At 49.3% G+C, this 20,694-nt stretch overlaps 1 protein-coding gene across 5 annotated transcripts in view; it reads right to left on the minus strand.

Moving 5' to 3' along the window:
* The window catches only part of LOC119441339 (telomere-associated protein RIF1), a 198,948-nt gene that overhangs the window by 91,364 nt on the left and 86,890 nt on the right, over positions 1–20,694 (minus strand). For all 5 annotated transcript variants that reach the window (XM_037705955.2, XM_037705956.2, XM_049661157.1 and 2 more), the window contains exons 17-18: positions 16,910–17,056; positions 3,542–3,620 (exon numbers count right to left, since the gene is read on the minus strand). In XM_037705955.2, the coding sequence (XP_037561883.1) occupies positions 3,542–3,620; positions 16,910–17,056 (226 nt within the window). The remainder of the gene's footprint in view (positions 1–3,541; positions 3,621–16,909; positions 17,057–20,694) is intronic.

A 20,694-nucleotide genomic window follows, 5' to 3' on the forward strand; every position in this document is an offset into this window, starting at 1 on the left:
GACCACGGAAAGTGTCGCCGTGTGGCATCCCCGAGGGCACGGAGGTTACATTTCTTGGTACGGCCACGGAAAGAAGCGCGAAAGAAACAAGAGACGTGCGCCGGCAGAAGGGCGAAAGAAGGAAGAGACGCACATCCACTGCTAGGCGACACTTGTCTGGGCGAAGCATATGCGAAACCCTGATGTGTCATCGCCTCCGCAATCGAATAAAAGAGAGAAAGTCCCCTCCCAGTATAGAGGCTAGAATGGAATAACTTTTTAGGCGTTTATTTTTCTTCCGGTGCCGTCTCGGGGTTTTCCGAACCCATGCGCCGCGGCATTCACTTGCGACGCGGCCTTGCCATCTGCTAGCCTACAGTACCGGCTGCCGTAAATGATACAGGGAAATCTAAGAACGCTCAGATTTCGGAATATTAGTTCGTAGTACTGAGGCGTTGTTGAGGCTATAAGCAGTCAGCAGGGGATTTCTCATAAATTTGTTATTCTGAAAAGTTCGTTAATGTGGTGTTCGTAGTAACGAAGTTTCACTGTATTCTGGACATTTGTTGAAATCCGCCATGTTGCCAAAAATGTCAAGGTCACATAATCTGATTGGCTGAGATCAGCCATCGAAGGTGAACAATTTCATCACCGATGTAGCGGCGTACATGAAGCTGCAGCATTTGATGCTGTAACTTTCGTTTCCGTTGCTTCTTTTCAGTTTCCAAAACACTTCAGGCTAAGTTGAAGAAGATGCAAGGTGCTGACAGCGTAGTTCGCAGCCTCATTCCCGTACCCTAAGAATCGTTTGAATGGCAAGGGCCATTCGTCACTTCATATTTCAAGCATTTGTCATCAATAAAATGCTCGACCTTGTTCGCATCTGCAAATCACGGTGAGTGTACAAGTGATAAGTGGCCTATGTAATAAAGTGTCATCTGTTGAATTTCGAATTTGGCATGTATCTCGCAGAGCGTGCAACCATAGCAAACTCCCATTTGGTGGCTCGCATGTTCGGCTGGCACGTAGCGAAATGTGAAACTGAAGTGGTGTTTGACTTAATTTCCGCTGCACTGCCACGGTGCCAAGGTGGCTCAGCTGAAGGTACCGTTAGTCATCAGTGCATTCACTTCTCTCTCTACCTGCGGTGCACCGCGTGGGCTAGCCCCTGGCCGTTGCCTCTGAGATCGCATCGGCAACGTACCTATCTCGAAGGCTACGAGGCGGCCGAGCTAAGCCGATGCAGTGAAGTTCGTTTGCCTCCTCAATGCCACAGCCGAGCTAAGTGGAAAGCAGAAGCGAAAGACCATCACAATGGAACAGAAGGCAGCTCCTAAGAAGTCGCATGTTGCACATGTCGAAGATTCTTTTGTTGTTTTACTAAAATTTCATCGCATGTGTGACCGTGTAGCATTTCCGCAGGCTGCAATGCCATTTCCATGTTTACAATTGTCCACACCATAGGGCATATATTGCAGCAAATGGCAATAATGAATGCAACAAAGTAATTTTGGGTCCTCCTTTAGATTCGTTATTGTATTATGGGGTTTTACGTGCCAAAACCACGATCTGATTATGAGGCACATCGTAGTGGGGGACTTCGGATTAGTTTTGACCACCTGGGATTCTTTAACTTGCATTTGAATCTACGTACACGGGTGTTTTTTGCATTTCGCCCCCATCTAAATGCGGCCGCTGTGGCTAGGATTTGATCTCGCGACCGCCTAACACCTTAGCCAGTAAGCAACCACAGCGGGTGTTTAAATTCGTAAAAACAAATATGCTTGTGTGCTTACTGAATAGGATGGCGTAGGCACAAAGCTCCAAGCTAAGAAAATTGCATCCGTCTCGCACTTTGTGACAACCCGTGATGCACATCAGGGTGCGCAATGGGCCACAAATGAGCAAACACGAAGTGCGCCCGCAGGCAATTGTCAAACCAACTTTCTTGGAAAAAGAAAAAAGAAGGTGCACGTTAGCATAGCGTAGATTCCATCATCAGACACTGTGAGCTACAGTTATAGCTTGAAAATCTTCATAGGGCCAGCTGAAGGTGTTTTCGACAGGAGATGATGTGTGTTCAACGGTTTCACTGTTTCCTAAGCTTCGCTGAGATAGACGCTCCCACTAAAGGGATCGCTATTAGGGTCACCATAAGCGTCAGACACGTGTGTGCTAACCAGTCAAGTTCGAATTATACAGTGAAGGCCATATTTCAGCATTGAAATAACGGATGTTTTGGCCCATAGAAATGCATGGGCGCCGGCTGGGACTTTCGGTCAGGATTGAATTTACCATTAAATCAAAATGACTCTTTCCGTACCACACCCATTGGGCATGGTTAGCCCTCTATCGATGGTTTCAAACTCCGCTTCCGAGACCTTACGCGGCGCGCTCACGGACACACTGCACCATCGGACGTGAAGAAGGAGAACTATATTTCAGTTTCCTAAGCAGTTCGCTTTTTCCCTGAGAGGCGGTGATTTTTAAACGCGCTCCGAAGTTTCGCGATCATCAAAGCAGAACGCAAAAATGTCCGGCTCCGGAAATGGCGCGCGTTTTGGGAGATCACAGATATCGCGATTCCGCTGCCTCTACGGCTTATCTTATCGATACAATGAATAGCAGCGAGTCAGTGGACACTGACATTTAGTACGACTTTGAGTCTGAAAGCAACGACGACGCAAACCAGCCCGGAACATCGGCGGCCGCAGCTCGGCATGCCAAACTGTAGTGCTTGCAGTAAAATTTTTGTAGTGAAATACCTGTTCAATAGAAAATTGATTTTTTTTCGGAGATAGTGCCTAATAGACGACAATACATTTTGTATATCTCATAATTTTCGTAACACTTCTTTTTTTAGTAGAGACAAGTGTGTCTTTACAAACTTTGTTCAATTTTATCGCACAATCTTGAATTTAGCAATTTATATCTTCTTTATGACATAAATTCTCGTCAATAAAACATTTATGTGTGAAAAGTGCATTCATTTTGCTTTCTGTTTATGTACTACATCAAATATTGAGTGCAGTAGTTCTTTCAGAAAAAAACATCTGCCGTAACATACGAAAAACGCCTCTTTTCCTCATGGTAGGGACAAAGTTAAGTGGAGCAGAATCAACGGAAGTCTACTATGTAACAAACAAATTGCCGATTTTACCGACTTCGTTATATCGAGGTTTAACTTACTTGTTTAATGAATTAAATATAAATCGTAAAATAATGTTCGGCAAGTATTCAAAATTTCCAAATATATTTACACATCCCTAGTATATTTCAAAACACTTATTTACATCCCACTTGTGTTAGGTTATATCCATTAAATTTAAACCTAAACTTCGGGAAAATGTGCAGTGCTTACACAAGCACATACAGCAGTTTTTTAGAATTGAACACAAATATGAAAAATATATTTGATTCATATTTACAGCTACTATTTGCTAAGTATTTGCTATTACTAAGGGTATCTTAATAATAAGTCAAAGAAAAACATCCTACACAGTGACTGTTCAGAGCAAGCTAGAAGCGACACCAGACAGGGATGTGATAGGCATAAACTCACTCGTAGCAGACTGGGATGAAGGCAGGCAGCTACCCGCAGACGCCAGCAGCTCAGACACTGCATCCACGTAACCGATGTCCTGCAACGAGGGAGGAAAGAACAAGCAAAATTTCAGCAGAAGAAACAAGTTCACACAGCATGGTGGTTGGCTTAGAGTGGGCCATTATGCAAGCTACTAAGTGCGACGTGACAATGCAATGGAAATTTCATTACAGTCAAACCTCGTTAATACATACCCGCTTAATGTGCAATTGCGGTTTGAACAGTCGCGAAGATTCCCCCACCCAGCCTGCATTGAACCCCATGTATTTATTGGCTGACTGCTTAAGCTGTAGTCAGCCGAACGGTTAGTGCATAACCACCAAACGGTTAGTGCATACTATTTTTCATTCTTGTTTACACGCACAGGCACAAAATCGGCAAAATCACATGTGCGCAGACGTTCAATTCTCGAGTTGCGATGCCCGTACGACAGTCGCCAGCAATAGTGAACATAAAACATGGCCACCACGACATATTTCCTGCTCATACAGCGGTTACAGATCGCTATGCACAAAAGCATGGTCTTCAAGCTTAGCTCCCGGTAATGCGAAGAAACCGCCAGTAGGAGCTGTCACTCTCGAATCCAATTGAAGTAGTAACCACGCAGAAGCGCATTTCTGCCATCATCGTAGACGTCACTTTGAGGTTCCGTATAAAGTCCAGACACGGCAACATCGCTGCCGTGTGCCGTACGCTGTATGTGCGAGTGAAAGCTTGCTAGGGTCAGCCGACTCCATCTCGGGCACGTGAGGGAGAAAGGCTGGGCGGAAGTGCGCTTCTGTCGGGCGTGAGGCATGGTGTGGGAGGCGAGAAAGGGAGGGGTTTACTTTGGCAGCGGCCGGGTGGGTGCCATATCTTGAAAGCAACCTGCGACGTGGAAAAAGAGCGCGCCCGCGCGGGCGTTATCTTCAAAGTGATCTGCAGACAAAGTGCAACTAGTGCCAGTAGCTTCGTATGAGCTGTGCTTTCGACGTTGAATGCGCATTGAACGAGAGACGACACGCTCACTGCTGCTGCCCCGCCTGCTCACTCAGCATCCAGACAGCGTGTTTCCGCGATCATCGAGCGAGATGCGTTCTTGTTCACCTGCGCACGCGTTACACCGTGCTTGTTAATTTAGTTACTAAGTGGGGCCTCATGGACAAACTGGCTCATGGCCTTATCGAGTTCGAAGATGCCGTAGTCATGGCAAGTGAAGATCACCGATTTTTTGCTGCCTACCCGCAAATAAAGCCTGTTTGAGTGCGTGTGATGTAACGCAGTGATGTAACGCAGTTCTTTTCCGGCCATTAAGTAGCTGCTAAACTGGCATTGGCAGTTAATTCGTACATCGTTTAGTGTGTACCTAAACATCGTTCCCGGCCGACTAAGTATTAACGAGGTTTGACTGTATACAGTCGATTCCATTTATAACGAATTCATAAGTTCCATGAAAAGTGGTCGTTATATCTGTAGTTCGTTATATATGGCCTCACCCTTAAAAGCACTAAAAAATTAACCACACTGAAGCTGGCGTCAGCAGTTGCAATTCGACAGCACTTTGGTCTGAAAACCAGATTTTCATTGTCATTTTTGGTTTCTGTGCGTTCTTGCACCTATTTGCAAACGTCTGTTAGAAACATCCAACTGAAGAGCAAAATGCGGCATCGTGTAGCTCTTTTAAAACGGCGCCCGGTTCCGATCACCTGTCATTTTTAAGCTGTAAGCGCTAGGCTTGTGCAAATATTCGATATTTTCAAATAGTTGAACGAATAATGCATTTTTCGATATTTGCTTCGATTCTAATTTTATTATTCGGAAATTTCAAAGTATTCGACTCGAACGAATAGCCACACGCGGCAGAGAGAAGGCGTTTTCGGAAGTTTCGGTTTTGGATTCAGTAATACTTTTCTCAATCCAATCCAAACCAAGCCAGGAAAACAGAACTATACTCAGAACAAAGGCGTACAAAAACGCATCTCGTCGGCGTGGTGGTGTGGTCGATTGCGTTTAGTGGGCGAATCTGTCTCTGCTGCAGCAGCATTTGATCAATCCCAGCTGCCTTGGACCACTCCAGAGAGCCCCATGGGGGACTTCATGCGGCCGGCAATCCGATTTGGAACTTTTTTGTAAAGATTCCACCGGGAACCGAAGCTCGATGTCTTAAATGCAAGGCAGTCCTGAAGACCCCGACAAGTACGGCAACGACCCTAGCAACGCATTAAGGAGACACCTGGACTTGCACAAGGACTAGCAAGAGAAGCGGGACGCACGCGAAAGGTTATCTAAGCTCAAGAGGGCAAGCAAAGCAAGTGGTCAAGAGCCATCCATAGCCGACAGTTTCAAGCCGAAAATGATAGTGTCGGCCCCAAAAGCCCAACAGATGACAAAAATGATAGTTCGCTTCATAGCTCGTGTTATGCACCCCTACAACATTGCCGAAGAACCGGGTTTCGTCGACATGATGCAGTTCACTATGCCGGATTATGCTGTGCCTTCTCGGACAACGTTCTCGAGAGCCATTATTCCAGACCTCTACGCATCAAGCAAAGATAATCTGAAAAAGAAGCTCGGGGACATTTTTGCAAGCGCAGTGGGGTTGCTTTCGATCACAACTGATGGTTCGACATCGCAGGCAAATGACAACTACGTTTGTGTAACTTGTCACGTCATGGACAGTGACTTCGTGCAACACGTGCATGCATTGGCTTGCACGGAGATAACACTCTCACACTGCAGCAAACCTGGAGCTATTTATCGCAGGTGTCATCGAGGAGTGGGAACTTCCAGCCCACGATACTGTGCCGGTCTTCGTCGTTACAGATAATGGAACTTCACTTCAGCAGTAGCGCGGTCATCCTGGAATGGTGTGCAGTGTTTCGGACACACCCTTCAGTTGTGTGTCAGTGATGCCAAAAGAGAAGTGTCAGGGTTTTTGCAGCTCTGTGCTAAAGCCAGAGCGATTGTGGCGAGATACAAACGGAGTGCCAAGGCCCGTGGACGGCTTCAGGAAATTCAGAGAAACATGCAGCTGGACCCTCTCGAGATTATGCAAGACGTCCCAACGCGATGGAACAGTAAGCATGCCACGATGGCCAGGCTCGTGAAGCTCCGTACGGTCATCACTGTAGAACTTTCAGAATCTGACGCAGTTCCAAACTTGAACGCAAGTGACTGGAAGCTTATGAATGCAGCAGTGCAAGTCTTGAAGCCACTTGACCATGCCACAACTGAACTGTCTGAGGATAGATATCCCACGCTGTCACAAGTCATTCCCCTGTTGCAGTGCACTGAGGTGGTTCTAGCTGAACATGTTTCCCAAGGTGGTGAGGCAGCATTGCTTGCCTCATGCCTTTTGCGTAGCATCAAGACGAGGTTCCCTGATATAAAGATGTCCCGCCTTCCTGCATTGGCAATGTTGGTCGATCCTAGATACAAAGATGTCTGTTATGCTGAACGATCCCGTGGGGGCTGCCATGTTTGATCATGTGGTGACGCGTCCATTGCTTGCCTCAGCTGCCTCCGTTGCGTCAGTGTTTACAATGGATGTCCATGACGTCCAGCGCGGCTCAGGATACCTGTTTCGGGAGATATTGTAGACGCTGACTGAGTGGACGACATGAAGCTTTGGCCAGAGCGTCAGAGGACATATAAAAGCACTTTCGGATCTCATTAAGCTTTGTCCAAACGGCAAGAGCAGCGTATATGGTGCTTGTTCTAAAAGCGAGGCTAAAAATGTATTCCAAGCTATCCAAGCTTTCCGCTTATGAATTGAATCAGGATTAGTGTGTTTCGCTTTTCGTTCTTTATTTGGCAAATGCGTTGAAGCAGTGGGTTGTCATGTTTTTGACTCAGTGAAGTTCGTCGGTGCGGTCCCTATCTGATTATTTTCTGCATAATCGCTCACCGGTGTGTTCAGTTGCAATAGATTTGTTCTTGCTGCATACAAGGCTTGGAACGAAGCTGTTCTGTACTTTGTAAAACCATGTAGCAAATATGTAGTATCGCTAGTAGCTCGCTTACTCCTGTGGACCGTCGCGAAACATTCCCTTTCGGCCATTGGTGTGCTGTCAGTGTAGTGGCTGTCCCCCATGCTTTGGCGCACTGTGATTCAAGTGTGCGCCTATTCACATATTCTTAATACATTTGCAATAGAATGTGCGTAAGTTTGCGTGCGAGTAGGGGTAAATGTGCGTCGATAACGTGTGCGAAACTTGCTATACCAGGAAGCGGCGCTACTCCCTTTGTCATGGTTTAAGGAGCGGTACTCACTCTTGCCAATGCCCCAGGGTTAAATTCTTTTCTTTGGAGGTTAGCAATACAACGCTGCCAGATAAGTGATTTTTTTTCTATCCACGAGGAAAGTCGTACATTCAGAAGGGCCGGCAACAGAGGCTGCCCATATGTAGCAACGGTCTGTGAACTTGGTCACACATATTCATTCTATTCCTTCATACGCCAGTCACTAGTTTTGCAGCGAACTACTGCACACGTCTTCAGTCCACCGCTTCACATTCTGCAGCATGAATAAAGCACAGTGCGTGAGCGAAAACCCAGTTACATTTCCGAAAGCTGATGTCACAGACAAAGGGCAGAAGTGGTGATGATTTCCTATTTGTGCGCTTTCGCTCAGGCAACGTATTATTGCGCGCCGCCGAAACTGCAATCTTGTTTCTCAAGAACTAAGTGCTCTGAGAAAAGGGTCAATAATGTGCTAATCTGGCCTCTCTTTGCTCCGGTGTTTCAGAAGCTTGAGATTTCGCTTTGCTTGAGATTTCGCAGCCTGCCTGTAGCTATATCTACTGGATGATCGGATTCAGCCTGTCACTTGCACTGAAGCGCACGCACAGGTGGCCCAGCCGGCGCGCCATCCATGGCAAAACGGAGTGACCAAGCACCAGCGAAGCCGCCGTTAAACCCTCGCCGAGTCGAGTAGTACTGCAGCAGCTAGGCTACGAGCGAGCGCAGCTGCGACACCTCTCCACAGCGGATCACGTGGCGTGATGCCACTCCTGCCGCACTTGCGCTCCGGCGGCTCAAGGTCATTGCGACGCAATGAATTACTTTGCGAGACATGGCGTAGTAGAGCTTTCGCTCTAAAAACGGTGTTAGCTTCCACCAAAATGAAGCGGTGGAGTTCGCATCGGCGTAGTTATCAGCGGAAATCGTACGTGAATGACAGCAATGCCAGGATGATTCGTGCCGATCAGTGCCTTTAAAGCCTTTATTTTTGCATTTCCAACTGCGCATAGCACCGCGTGCCTTCATGAATACGTAGTCACCATCCATGATGGTGTCGATAGCTGCCGCGGTTTCATCCGTAGTTGCAGCAAACAGTAGATTCATTTTGACTCGGTGCGTGCGTCGGCCGCCGCCTTCTGAACTGCAAGGTCACCGTCTATGATCCTGTCAACAGCAGCCACGGTTTCGTCCGCAGCGGTTGCAGCAAAGAGTAGTTTCGTTTTTACTCCGTACAAAGCTGTTGAGGATGAGGAGCACCGTCTACATTGCGATGGGCAGCAACCCGACCACACTGGAGAAAAAATATTCGGGATGTGCGCGCGGTAGCAAAAGGCACGTCCCAGATGACGCACGCCGCGGCTGCGCTGTGAAGGCAGTCGCGAGGCCTTCACCGCTACGAGTGCAGATCACTCACGAGGTGACGAGAATTGCAGCTTCCGCACTGCTTTTGTGCAAACCGGAAACAGGATTTACTGATTCATTCAGTAAATAAAAGTGTGTTGACGTAGTAAGCATTTGTTTGTTTCCTTGATACCCTCGATAATTTGACATTCGGTTAATTCGAACATTTTTTTTGGTCCCGTGAAATCCGAATTAACAAGGTTTTACTGTATTAGTGACGAGCTTTCCGCGATGGTTTGCAGCCCGTTATCATATCGAGCGGTGGTGAATTTTCGTAATGGCTACACCACTAACCACACTGTCTAGCCCATTAGGCCTAATCAGAGCGTTGTTGTAGGGTGTCGGTGACTAAAGTTACGGTTACTGATGTAACGAAGATATATAAGCAGGCAGTCACACGACTCTCAGAAAGCCAACAAACTGCCTCGCCATCGAAGTGAGTGCATGGGATGACCGTTGCATGTTCACGGCTGCCATCTTCGCAAAATTCCGTACGGCGGCCCCTCGTTCCTAACGACACTCGTCGGCGCACAACAGACTCTCTTCATAGCTTGGAGCGACCAGTCACGTAGCTTTGGATGTACTATCAACCAAAAAAGTTTACAGACCACGAGATCTCAGAAAACGCTCAATATCTAAGCAGCCTTTAGAAGTAGCCAGTAAAACAGTACGTCACAATGTTGTTCGCATATACCAGTAGAGGCTGGCAATGGGAATTAGCAAACTGGTGACTGGCTGCGTTGAATGGGCAGACCCTTCACCACATTGACCAACCCGTTTTACTACGTTGCCATGAATAGTTGCGTCGCAACGATATCATGCACATTAGTTTCATAATGGACCCTGTACTCTTAAAGGAACTGACAACCGCTTTTTAAGGATCCTTTTCGGGTTGGGGTCGGTGAGCGATGCGGACGTCCCGCGTGTGCGCCGATCCACGCTTTTTGCGAGACCGTCTCGTGTGGCTAGGAGCAGGGCACTGGTATGGTTGAACATGGATCGTTCGAACGCGCCACCGTTCGCGTGAACGTGAATGACTAGGCAATGGTATCATATTCGCTCGCTATCCGGTCGCGGTGAGTCAGACTTCCTGATTTGTCGCGCGCCTATGTGAATGTTCTATGCGTAGTAATAGACAGATCCCATTGGCCAGTTTCACGACGCCACCACTGCTGAGGTGCATGCTGGCACTTGTAGTTATCCGGCCACTCCAGCCGGCCGGAGTGCCTGTGTGCCCTGTATTCGAACGATTTCTGGCAATTTTTATGGTTTGTGTAGAGCCATCATGCGATGGGAGGATTGACCTGCTGCGTTCCTAGGTGGTACAACAACCACACAAGGGACAAAGGCTTCGGATTCTATGTGTTTTCTAAAGAGCGAAAGCTTCGAGAGACGTGGATCCAGCGGATTATTAGGTGGTACTGGTAATACATAGCGCGAGAATACGGGGACTAATAGCGCCAGCATTTCGATTGGGGCAAAATGCGAAAACGCCCATGTACTTAGATTTCCGGGAATTTATTGATTATTGGTCGATTATCAATTAGCTATTGATTAGCTATTGATTGGCTATTGCAAGGTATTGGCCACGGATTTGGGCTTGGCTAAGAACTACCAAGTCATCCCCAGCATTTTCCGGATTTCATCGATTATTGATTGATTATAGATTAGCTATAGATTGGCTATTGCGACGTGTTGGCCACGTATTTGGGCTAGGCTAAGAACTACCAAGTCATCCACAGCATTTTCCGGAATCTATTGATTGATCGATTATCAATTAGCTATTGATTGGCTATCGCAAGGTATTGGCTACGTATTTGGGCTAGGCTAAGCACTACCAAGTCATCCCCAGAATTTTCCGGAATTTATAGATCATTGATCAATTATCGATTAGCTATTGATTGACTATTGATGACTTGGCAATGATTGGCTATTGGCGTTTTCATGTTAAAGGGCCCCTAAACCACCTAAAGATCGAAACTTAGTTGTGGTGTTGCAGTTGTGCACGAGTCTACAACGAACACGTAGCCACGAGAATTTTTCGAAATGGTGCCGTAATAGCGGAGTTACACGCGTTTGATGATCGAAAAGCGGCCTTCACTCATTTCACTTTTTCCTTCACTACTCTCCTCGTCGACTGGTCTCTCCTCCTCGCCGAGTGCAGCTCCAAATGTCACGTGACATACGTCATCGCCAACGCGCTTCTCAAAACGCCTCACACTTTCGGTTAAGGCACGTCCACGCTAGTGGCAAATATACTGACGACGAAACGGCCTCCCATGCCCTATAACGTCTGCCGCGTGAGAGGTGTCCAAAGTAGAGGGTAGTGCGACCGGCCCACAGCACGATCAACGGGCCAATCGATGACTGCGAAGCTGCGCGCCTCCGCCACCGGCGACGAAACGGCTGCAGCTTCTGTTCCAAGCAAAATGATTTTTCCTAGATAAAGTGATGCGTAAATTTAACATTTTATGAAGAACGATATCCACTGTCAAATGTTAAACATGATCACGAGAGCTCCGATACTTGTCGAGCTCAGCTGCAGCCGTGCACGGCTACCGACAGGAGACAACCGGCTAGGCTGCGCTCGCATCGCAGCTGACGGCGCCGCTAATATACGCGTTTTCTTCTTCGTGTACAATTATTGCGAAGAGCGATAACAACGGTAAGAAAATATTGCGGTTTGTGAGCGACGGTAATTCATTCCGAAGCGCCATCCGTTTTAGCTTTGAAGTGAGCCAGAAAAGGCCTAGCGACGATATCGGCGCCGTCGAGCGATCGGTGGCGGTGAGGCTACTGCACAAATAGGTCCCGGTCTCATCCTCTCTACGGCAAGGAAATCTCACCGTTCGCGAGGAAAACACGGCGGCCCACAAATGGCAAATGGCATGCGGCGAGTTACCGCGCCGGTAACGGGGACGTGGACGCAGCGCTTCTCGGCTACCCGCTGTTGCTGCTGTGCCGGCCCATGTTCATGCGAAGCGTGTCGCTATAGACCCTGTGTTGCGCGTTCGTCTAGAAAGGCTAACACTGTCGCACTCAGTTTGCGCAGCTAATCAGACGGCTAAGCACGACTGTGTTGGAACGTGAGCGATGTGGCACTTGCGTTGCAGGCTGTAGTTACCGACTCGCAACTGCGCACAAACGAGCAACACGACGAGGAAGAGCAGAAAGCGCACGTACCTGCTAGCAGACTAACCGGAAATCGTAGGTTCTTGTTCGACCAATAGACATAGTTTCCGCAGTTGACATCACCAGATTCCCCCTGCTGACATCGTGACGACCGCTGGAGATACCGGAAAGGCGAGGGGAGGAGGACGGCATTGTTTTTTTAAATTTGTGGTGCTCCCACGGCGCGTAGCACTGCAGCGTTTGGCATCGTTGATCGTGACGGCATTCTGAACTCGATGCGCGTCTTTACTTGTAATGTCCAAAAAATATCTGAGGTGGTTTAGGGGCCCTTTAAGTACGCCGCCTAGCTTAGTTAAGAACTTATAAACTTCTAGATATCGCTGTTACCGAAGTCTTTAAGTCGTGCGTGAAACCCATGTAGGTAAGCATCATTAGGGCATGAAAGTTTTGGTGCCGCATTTCAAACCTGTCTCCAACAGGTACACAAATCCTATTATGTCCATCACTAAGCAACCATAACCTTGCAGTCACCAAGATTCACGTGTGCAAAAATAGTAACGCAAAACGACCGTGTACATCAGCATGTACTATATACAAAGCTCGAACAAATACGATACTCAATGCCTAATCAGCGGGTAACAACCTAAATGAAAGAGCAGCAGGCACTTTTCAACGTTCGCCTCGCATGCTGCAATGAACAGCCGATGTAATTTCTTAAAATACATGACGAATGTTTCTCGGTGGTGGAGTTGCAGAGATGTTAGGGAAGCTCGTGCGCAGTACTCAACGAGTGCGGACTGCGGTGGTGTGGTTGACCAGTTGACTACAACAAAGATGGTGGCAGTGCTACTTCCGGAAAACCGCCGCATGCGCACATCGGTCGGTGGGATTGGTCTATTCGGCTAGCATGCATTAGTGCATGAAAGGCGCAATAAATGCCCTTTTGTTTGTTTGCACTACTGTGTTGTCGTTCCTTTGTCCCAAAAGCACGTGTGATACCCCTGACACACGGGCAAAAGTAAAGTCCTTTGCAGGAAACCCCTTTTGTTACTCCGAAGGACCCTTTGCAGAAAGGAGTTGCGCCGATGACACATGGCAGTGCATTAACTTCCTGAGGTGGTTCCACAAATGAACACCACAAAAAAAAAAAAAAAGCGCTGCTTGTTGAATCTTGCTGCCCAGCGTGCTCCTTTTGGGACATCGGACGATCATTTTGACAGTTTTGCTCGGTTCGAGACAACCTTTGTTTGAACCGAAGAGTATTCCTAGCGTGGATTTTGATCGCTAGCATCGGCGGCATGCTTTCTTGAGAGAGGCGACAGTTGCTGTAGTGTGTTTGAACTTTTCAACATGCTATGCATTTTTGCGAGTGTTTTGATGTACACTCGTCCGTACGAGAGCCACGTGGTCTGCATCCTGGGAAAGCGAGGGCTAGCGTCCACAGAGCATTTGCAAGCCTGGCATCGGGCACTCCGACAACGTCTGGGACGGTGGGCACCGTCAACTCGGATGCTGTGTGCACCGAGCGGGGTAGAACCACCTCACAGAGCTAACGTCTCCTCGCGGCTGCCTGTTGTGCTCATTGTGGGTGATGTTTTGTTTTGGGCGGGGGGGTGCTGGTTATTGTCAGGGTAGCGACGCATTAGGCCTAAGGCTCTACAAAGCCGCCTGTCACACATTGTTTCCCTCATTATTTCGCCTCGCATGAATAGAAATTACTCGTTCGACTCAAGAAAGCGAGCTTTGTTCACGTCAACCTACCATCTGAATAGACGCCCGAAATTTTCCTAGCCGAATTGAACATCGTACCACGTGGGCGATGCGCATGCAGAATTCCTCTCCCTTGCACTGCTTTAGTGTTTGTCGAGTGCGTTGAGTGTACGCAGCGTGAGCGGAATCACCCCTGGTTTGCTGTCACCTGCACATCGTCTGCGCTGCTGCACCGGACTACAATCGAGCTACCCCAGGCGATGGAGATGCCTGTGGCCAGTTCGGCACAGTGACTTCGGCGGCCGCCTACGTCCGGCCTCGGCAGCTCGGAAAAGAGCTGGCAGTCACCAACGGCTACTGCGGCTCTCGCCAGCAGGGTGCGTCGTCGGCGTGAGCGACGCTTGCTCGTGCCGACTTCTACGTCGCCGTTTCCAGAGTCCTGGGTTAGAGTCGTGCCGTCGAATCTGCAGAGCGGGTGCTGTGACCAACGGACGCCAGCGGTGAACCCCAGAGATAATGTCGCCTCGCATGTTATGGAAAGCGTGTGGACATTTCCTCGGTGCGGCCACTGCTGCATTTACTACCTCTTGTTCGCGAAGCACGCGTTGATGTTAGACAGTGTTATGTTTCGCCGGAGTATGCAGTGATTTAAGGTAGGGGGGATGTGGGGATGCGCGACCCTCACGCATCCCCTGATGTTGTTTTCCCCGCATGGCTCCCGTCTCCTGCAATCCGGCTTTACCGTGTAGCTTTACGGCGGCGGAGTTGCGGTGCATTGCGAGAGATGGCGCGAGTGTCGCGCTGCTAACGCCACCTAACGGCGGGGTAACTTGGGCGCAAAAGGTCGAAGGCGCTTCCTCTTCAGGTTGGGATCAGTGAGCGATGCGGACGTCCCACGCGTACGCCGATCTATGCTTCGCGAGACTGTCTCGCGTGGCTACTGCTAGGAGCAGGGCACCGGTATGGACGAACATGGATCGTTCGAACGCGCCACCGTTCGCATGACTGTACACGTGAACGACTAGGCGAGGGTGTCATAGCATGGGGCGAACATATTCGCTCTCTATCCGGTCGCGGTGAGTCGGACTTCCTGATTTGTCGCGCGCCCACGTGAATGTTCTATGCGTAGTAATTCGGCTAGCGTGCATTAGTGTATGAAAGGCGCAACAAATGCCTTTTTGTTTGCTTGTACTACTGTGTTGTCGTTCCTTTGTCCCAAGAGCACGTGTGACACCCACAGTTTATACACAGTAATCACTGCTGCGGCAGAATTAGCATAACATGTATCCAAGGCATGGGCCTCTAGTTCCCTGAACGTCTCTTAAATGCTTTTGAAACGTCTTGTGGTGCAGACCTCTGTAAGAGACGTTCATTGCTGCCCAAAAATCGTTGAGAGCTGTTTGCCCCTTTTCTATTTGCTTCATAGCTATTATGGCGTGGACATTGACTTCGAAAGCCTGTGAGTCCTTTTTATGGGGTGATGTCCACGAACTGTCAATGGTGCCACAAGAGGAGCTCACAACTTCCGAGTTTTGTCGCCAGTCCAAACTTCGTACTCTCTCGCACAGTCAAACCACCTTTCAAGCAATGTTTGCACACTGTGCAGCGGAGCAGGCTGCCAAAAGAATCCATCTGAACGCGAGAAAAATGTTCGCCCTCACTTGTAGGTGTCTCTGCAGGTGTAAGAGCTGGCTCTATTAGCTGAAATTTTTTCCAGGTCGCTGGCATAGAGCAGAATTCAGTGCGAATGGTATCACGATGTTTCGCATTCATGTCGATCTCTTCCTTAGTTAGACGTGTCCACAGAAGAATGGTTGACAGTCTGCTCACGCTCAATGGCACTGGTTCAGAACACGAGCTGGGTCTGGCAATCTTAGTGTGCTTGCGGCTACAGGAACAATGCGTTGCATTCTCGATTGACGACAGCCGACAGCACAGTTCCGTCGCTGGAAGTGTCTACGAAGTCATCATTGGCAGCAGAAGATAGGAAGTTCGATGCTCGTACAAGCCGCATAGCGCGCTTCCACACACTGAACATCTGCACTGTCTTGAGCTTTGTTGCCGGCATCGCGTGCAACAATGATGAAGACAGTCTTCACGGAACTAGTGAAGAACAAAAAAAGCTGAGAAAATAATCTAAAAGATAGCGCAAGGCAAAGAGTAGCTCTCAAGCTGACGTCTGTCGAGGCACCCGGAGCAAGGAGCAACAACACGCGAGTGCTGCGGATGTAGCATTGAAGGGAGCCGCTGCTGCCGCCGCCCGCGCAACAGCCCATGGCAGGCGCGCTTAAGCCCGCGGGTTTTGAATGCACTGCTCTGGGCAATCAGCACTTCACACTGCATCGCTAAAAACGCCAATAGCGCCTCAACCACGCCGCCGACACCATTTTTCAAGGCGGCAAACGAGAGACAAAGCATTCACAGTCAAAATGACACCAAAATGGTGCGGGCAGGTCGCATAGGCCGGGAATGGTGCGTGCGCGAATTTTGGTTTAATTTCGGCATTTGTGCGTGTTTTGCGAACTGCGGCAACCTCAAAAATAGCGTTTTTTTTTTACTTTACAGATCAATTAGGTACTGATAATTACATAACAGGTAGTTTATGAGACTTACAACCCAAAAATATTGTTTTTCAAAAATCGACTTTTTCACTATTTTTCGGTTTTCAAGGGCCGCATCCCCCTTAAGAGGGTGCAGCAAGTACCAGAAGCCACACGCTCCCGTGTTCATGTTTCATTCCTGTCATGTTAGTAAAAAGTGGGCCCCTGTTAGTAGGAGAAAGAGAACCAGTAAAGTGGTACTCTGTGGGAGTTTGCATCAAGATGCAACAAATGGCAAGCAAGGCAGGACGCAGCGACTCACCTGCTTGAGCTGATCATTAAGGCCAGGGCAAAGGCGGCGCCAGACCTCGTGGCACACTCCCTGCGGAGACACATTGGGCACCAGCACCGCTGAGCACGAAAACGCCTGGTACAGTTGCAGCCATTTGCGGGTCACTGCCTTGCGCACCTGGCAGGTAGGAGAAAAGTGACATTAGCTTCTACTGTTAAAAATAGTCGGTTGGCAGATTCACATTGTAAAAAATAAAGGATCAACCAAGTGCCGATGTTAACGAAGACAAGGTCGACGTAGATGGTGGTTCAAATGATTCGATAATTAAATGTTCATTTATCTACAGTTAAACCTGGATATAACAAAATTGACAAATTCCCGAAAAACTTCGTTATAAAGAGGATTTCGTTATATGCAGGTTCGGCACGAAAATTCAAGAAATAAATGTTTACCGTATTTACTCGATTTTAACGCGCCCTCAAATGTAACGCGCACCCGTTTTCCGTTTTCGTCGAAGCACTCATCCTCGGAATGTCACACCAGGTACTGGATGCGTGGACGCGTGTCGTTTCGCACAAGCGCGAGGCATCGGAAACGAAGAGCGAGCGTCACGATGGCGTCGTAGCGTCGTATAGTGTTACAGTAGAACCTCGCTGTTACGTTCCCGGGGGCTGCGTTTTCCCGGCTGTTACATCGTTTTCGACCGGTCCTGGACAGCTCCCATAGAACTCAATGCGTCATGTAGCGAGCGGCAAGTTGCCGCGCGTCAGCGCCTTGCCGCGAGGCCACCGTGGCACGCGCGTCTCGCGTCGCGATAAGATCTCCCGCGCACTCTGAACGGGCGAGCAACACCGCAAGCGCTCGTTGTTTCATGCGAGAGACGACGATCGTCGATTGAAAACCCGGCGTGGACCGGCGGCGTTCCGGTTGTGATGGCTCCATGACGTCACCCTCGTCGCTCTTGATTGGTTCTTCATCTCGCAGCACGCGGCATTTGCCGCAGAAACCATTTCGCGCGGCACGCCGCAAGACCCCCGATTCCTGCCGCTTTTGCCGCGCGTTTCTGACGCGCGTTTTTGCTGCGTGTTTTTGCCGCCAGCGTAGCTGTACCCTAAGTCCAAGGGCGATAACGCAGTCGGCGCGCGCCGTATGCTGTATGTGCAAGTGAAAACGTGGGAGGGGAGCCGACGACCGCGTCTAAATCTCGCGCGCGCAAGAAAAGCAGGGAAGAAGCGCGCCTTCTTCCGTTGTGCTCGAGGCAGCGGCGAGGGAGCGAGGGGGAGCGATAGCGGGGCGGCGCGCGGTCGCGCAGGCCGTATCTTGAAAGCGTTCTGTGTTGGGACAGAGTCTAGCAGTGTAGGTGCGTCGGCGGCTCGTAGCTTTCTGCGTGCTGTGTGTTCTCGGCGCTCAGTTTGCGTTGAAGCGATAGACAACAGCACGAAGGTCACTTCGGTCGCTTCTCCAGCGGCGCTTCCACACGCCGCCAGCCTTTGACAGGGCGTGTCCGCGCTCATCGAGTCTGATGTGCCACAGCGTGTACCGGCGCGTCGGCAACATCAGCTGGAAAAGGAGAGAGTGCCGGCTTGGCGGGCTAGGCCAGCTGCAGCAAGCGGCAGGATCAGATTTGAATGAAGGGAGGAGGAAAGGTCACGCCCGCGGCAGCAAGATCGCTGGGTCGAGGGATGCAGGGCCGCCTCGCACACGCACGCACGCACATGTGCGCTCGCTTCGCATTCCATCGCGGTGCAGAAGGTGCTTCCGGTTGCTGCTCGCGCAAAAATGACAAAATTTGGGGCGAAATCTCTAGGTAGTCGGAGGGGAAAATTCGTTATATCGAGGGGGTCTCCCGCTGCCACTTCGTTACGTAGAGGTCTCAAATACATGTGCTTCTATGGAGTAACGGCGGGGAATCGAAAAACTTCGTTATATCCAGGAATTCGTTATATGGAGGTTCGTTATAAGCAGGTTTAACTGTATTTTGCTCTTTTTCACGTTTAAAATTCACTCATTTCGTATCTTATTCATATTGTATTTCATGCATAATTACATCGACCTTGCCTTCTTTAGTAGCATCAACACGTGGTTGATCGTTTTTCTTGATCAAGAGGCCAGGTGGACCGATCCCAGAGATGCATGCAACAACTGATTTTCTGGACGGCCGATTTTCTGGACATATCTGATATAATAGAACCTCGCTGTTACGTTCCCGGGTGCTGCGTTTTCCTGGCTGTTATGTCGTTTTCAGCCGGTACCGGCATAGCTCCCACAGGACCCAATGCATTGGTAACCCCGCTGTTGCGTCACAACTGTGGGACCGTTCACGCATCATGAACTACCATCCAGCGCAGGTCCGAGCAGCCATGTTGACTTTCCATGTCTCTTGGCTTGGTGGCTTGACGATGGCATTGGCCGCCCAAAGTGCCGCGAGTCAAAACTATGACGTATTTTCGGTTTCCGCCAGCAAAAATATGGCCCTTGAGATCCCGTGTTTGCTATCTAAAGATGGTGTCTATGACGCGTTCTGGCCCTAAAATTGGTTTTGGCTCATAGATGTTCCGTATGAAGTATAAGGGTGATAACGCCATCGCCGCGCGCCGCATGCACGAGTGAAAGCGTGCGAGGGGAGCTGACGACCGCGTCTAAATCTCGCGCGCGCACGAAAGCAGGGAGGAAGCGCGGCTTCCGTTGCGCTCGAGGCACCGGCAAGGGAGCGAGGGGGGGCGGGATAGCGAACGGCGTTGTGCTCTAGCATTAACTGCGTACTGCGCGGCGGCGCGCGGGCCGTATCTTGAAAGCGATCTGCGTTGGGGGCAAAATCTTGGCAGTCGGCGTCGGTGGCTCGTAGCTTTGTGCGTGCTATGTGTTCTCGGCGCTCAGTTTGCGTTGAAGCGATAGACAACGGCACGAAGGTCACTTCGGCCGCTCCTGCAGCGGCGCTTCCTCAAGCCAGCTTTTGACAGCGCGTGTCCGCGCTCATCGAGTGTGATGTGTCCATGTTTGCCTGTGGGCACTGACACCATGCTTGTTAATATAGTATATAAGCGAATGTTCACTAGTTTATACAGACGATATAACCACTATCCTTACTTTGTATAGCTAGCTGTCTACTAATTTGTTATCGCAATCGATGCTTCGGCTTTTGGGCGAAACTGACTTTTTTTCAAACGTAAGAATTAAAATACAATTGAATGCAGTTCACCACTACTCTCATTTCTCAATTTTTCCTGTTTCTCGGCACTTGCATTTCCCGGCTCTTAGTTTTTTTTTTTCTACTGGTCCCGTGAAAAACGTATCAGCGGGGTTCTAATTTGGATGCCTTTGCGGCACCGCCAGGTACCCTATAGAAATAATTCTATAAAAATGCGTGAAATTTCGGGCGCTGAAACCCTTCACAAGGAATTACTATGCCCTTACTAGAGCTTACTACACCGTTATCTCTCCTACACCTCCAACATCAGCACTGCGTAAGGCGTAATGAACGCACTCGCACAATGAACACACCCCTAACTTATTTTGGATTTTTTTTTCTTTCGCACAATAAACATGCCCTGAACTTGCTGCCGTGAAGTAGGAGAGACACAGTACGATTCGGTGTCCGATATGGCGTCCGGCGGGCATGACTGTATCGGACGCTGCATCGTACCGTGTATCTCCTACTTTTATTGCAATAGCAATCATATGAACACTCTACCCGCGTTCGAGGAAGAAAGCGGGGAGGAAATGCACCGTATTTCGTCGCCCGCATGGCGCCGGAGGGAGGGGAGGGAGGGAGGCGGCGCAGCAACTGTGCATTGTGTGGCTGTGCGCGCCCTATC

This window comes from Dermacentor silvarum, chromosome 2 (genome assembly GCF_013339745.2).
Source record: "Dermacentor silvarum isolate Dsil-2018 chromosome 2, BIME_Dsil_1.4, whole genome shotgun sequence".
NCBI classification, from domain to species: Eukaryota; Metazoa; Arthropoda; class Arachnida; order Ixodida; family Ixodidae; genus Dermacentor; species Dermacentor silvarum.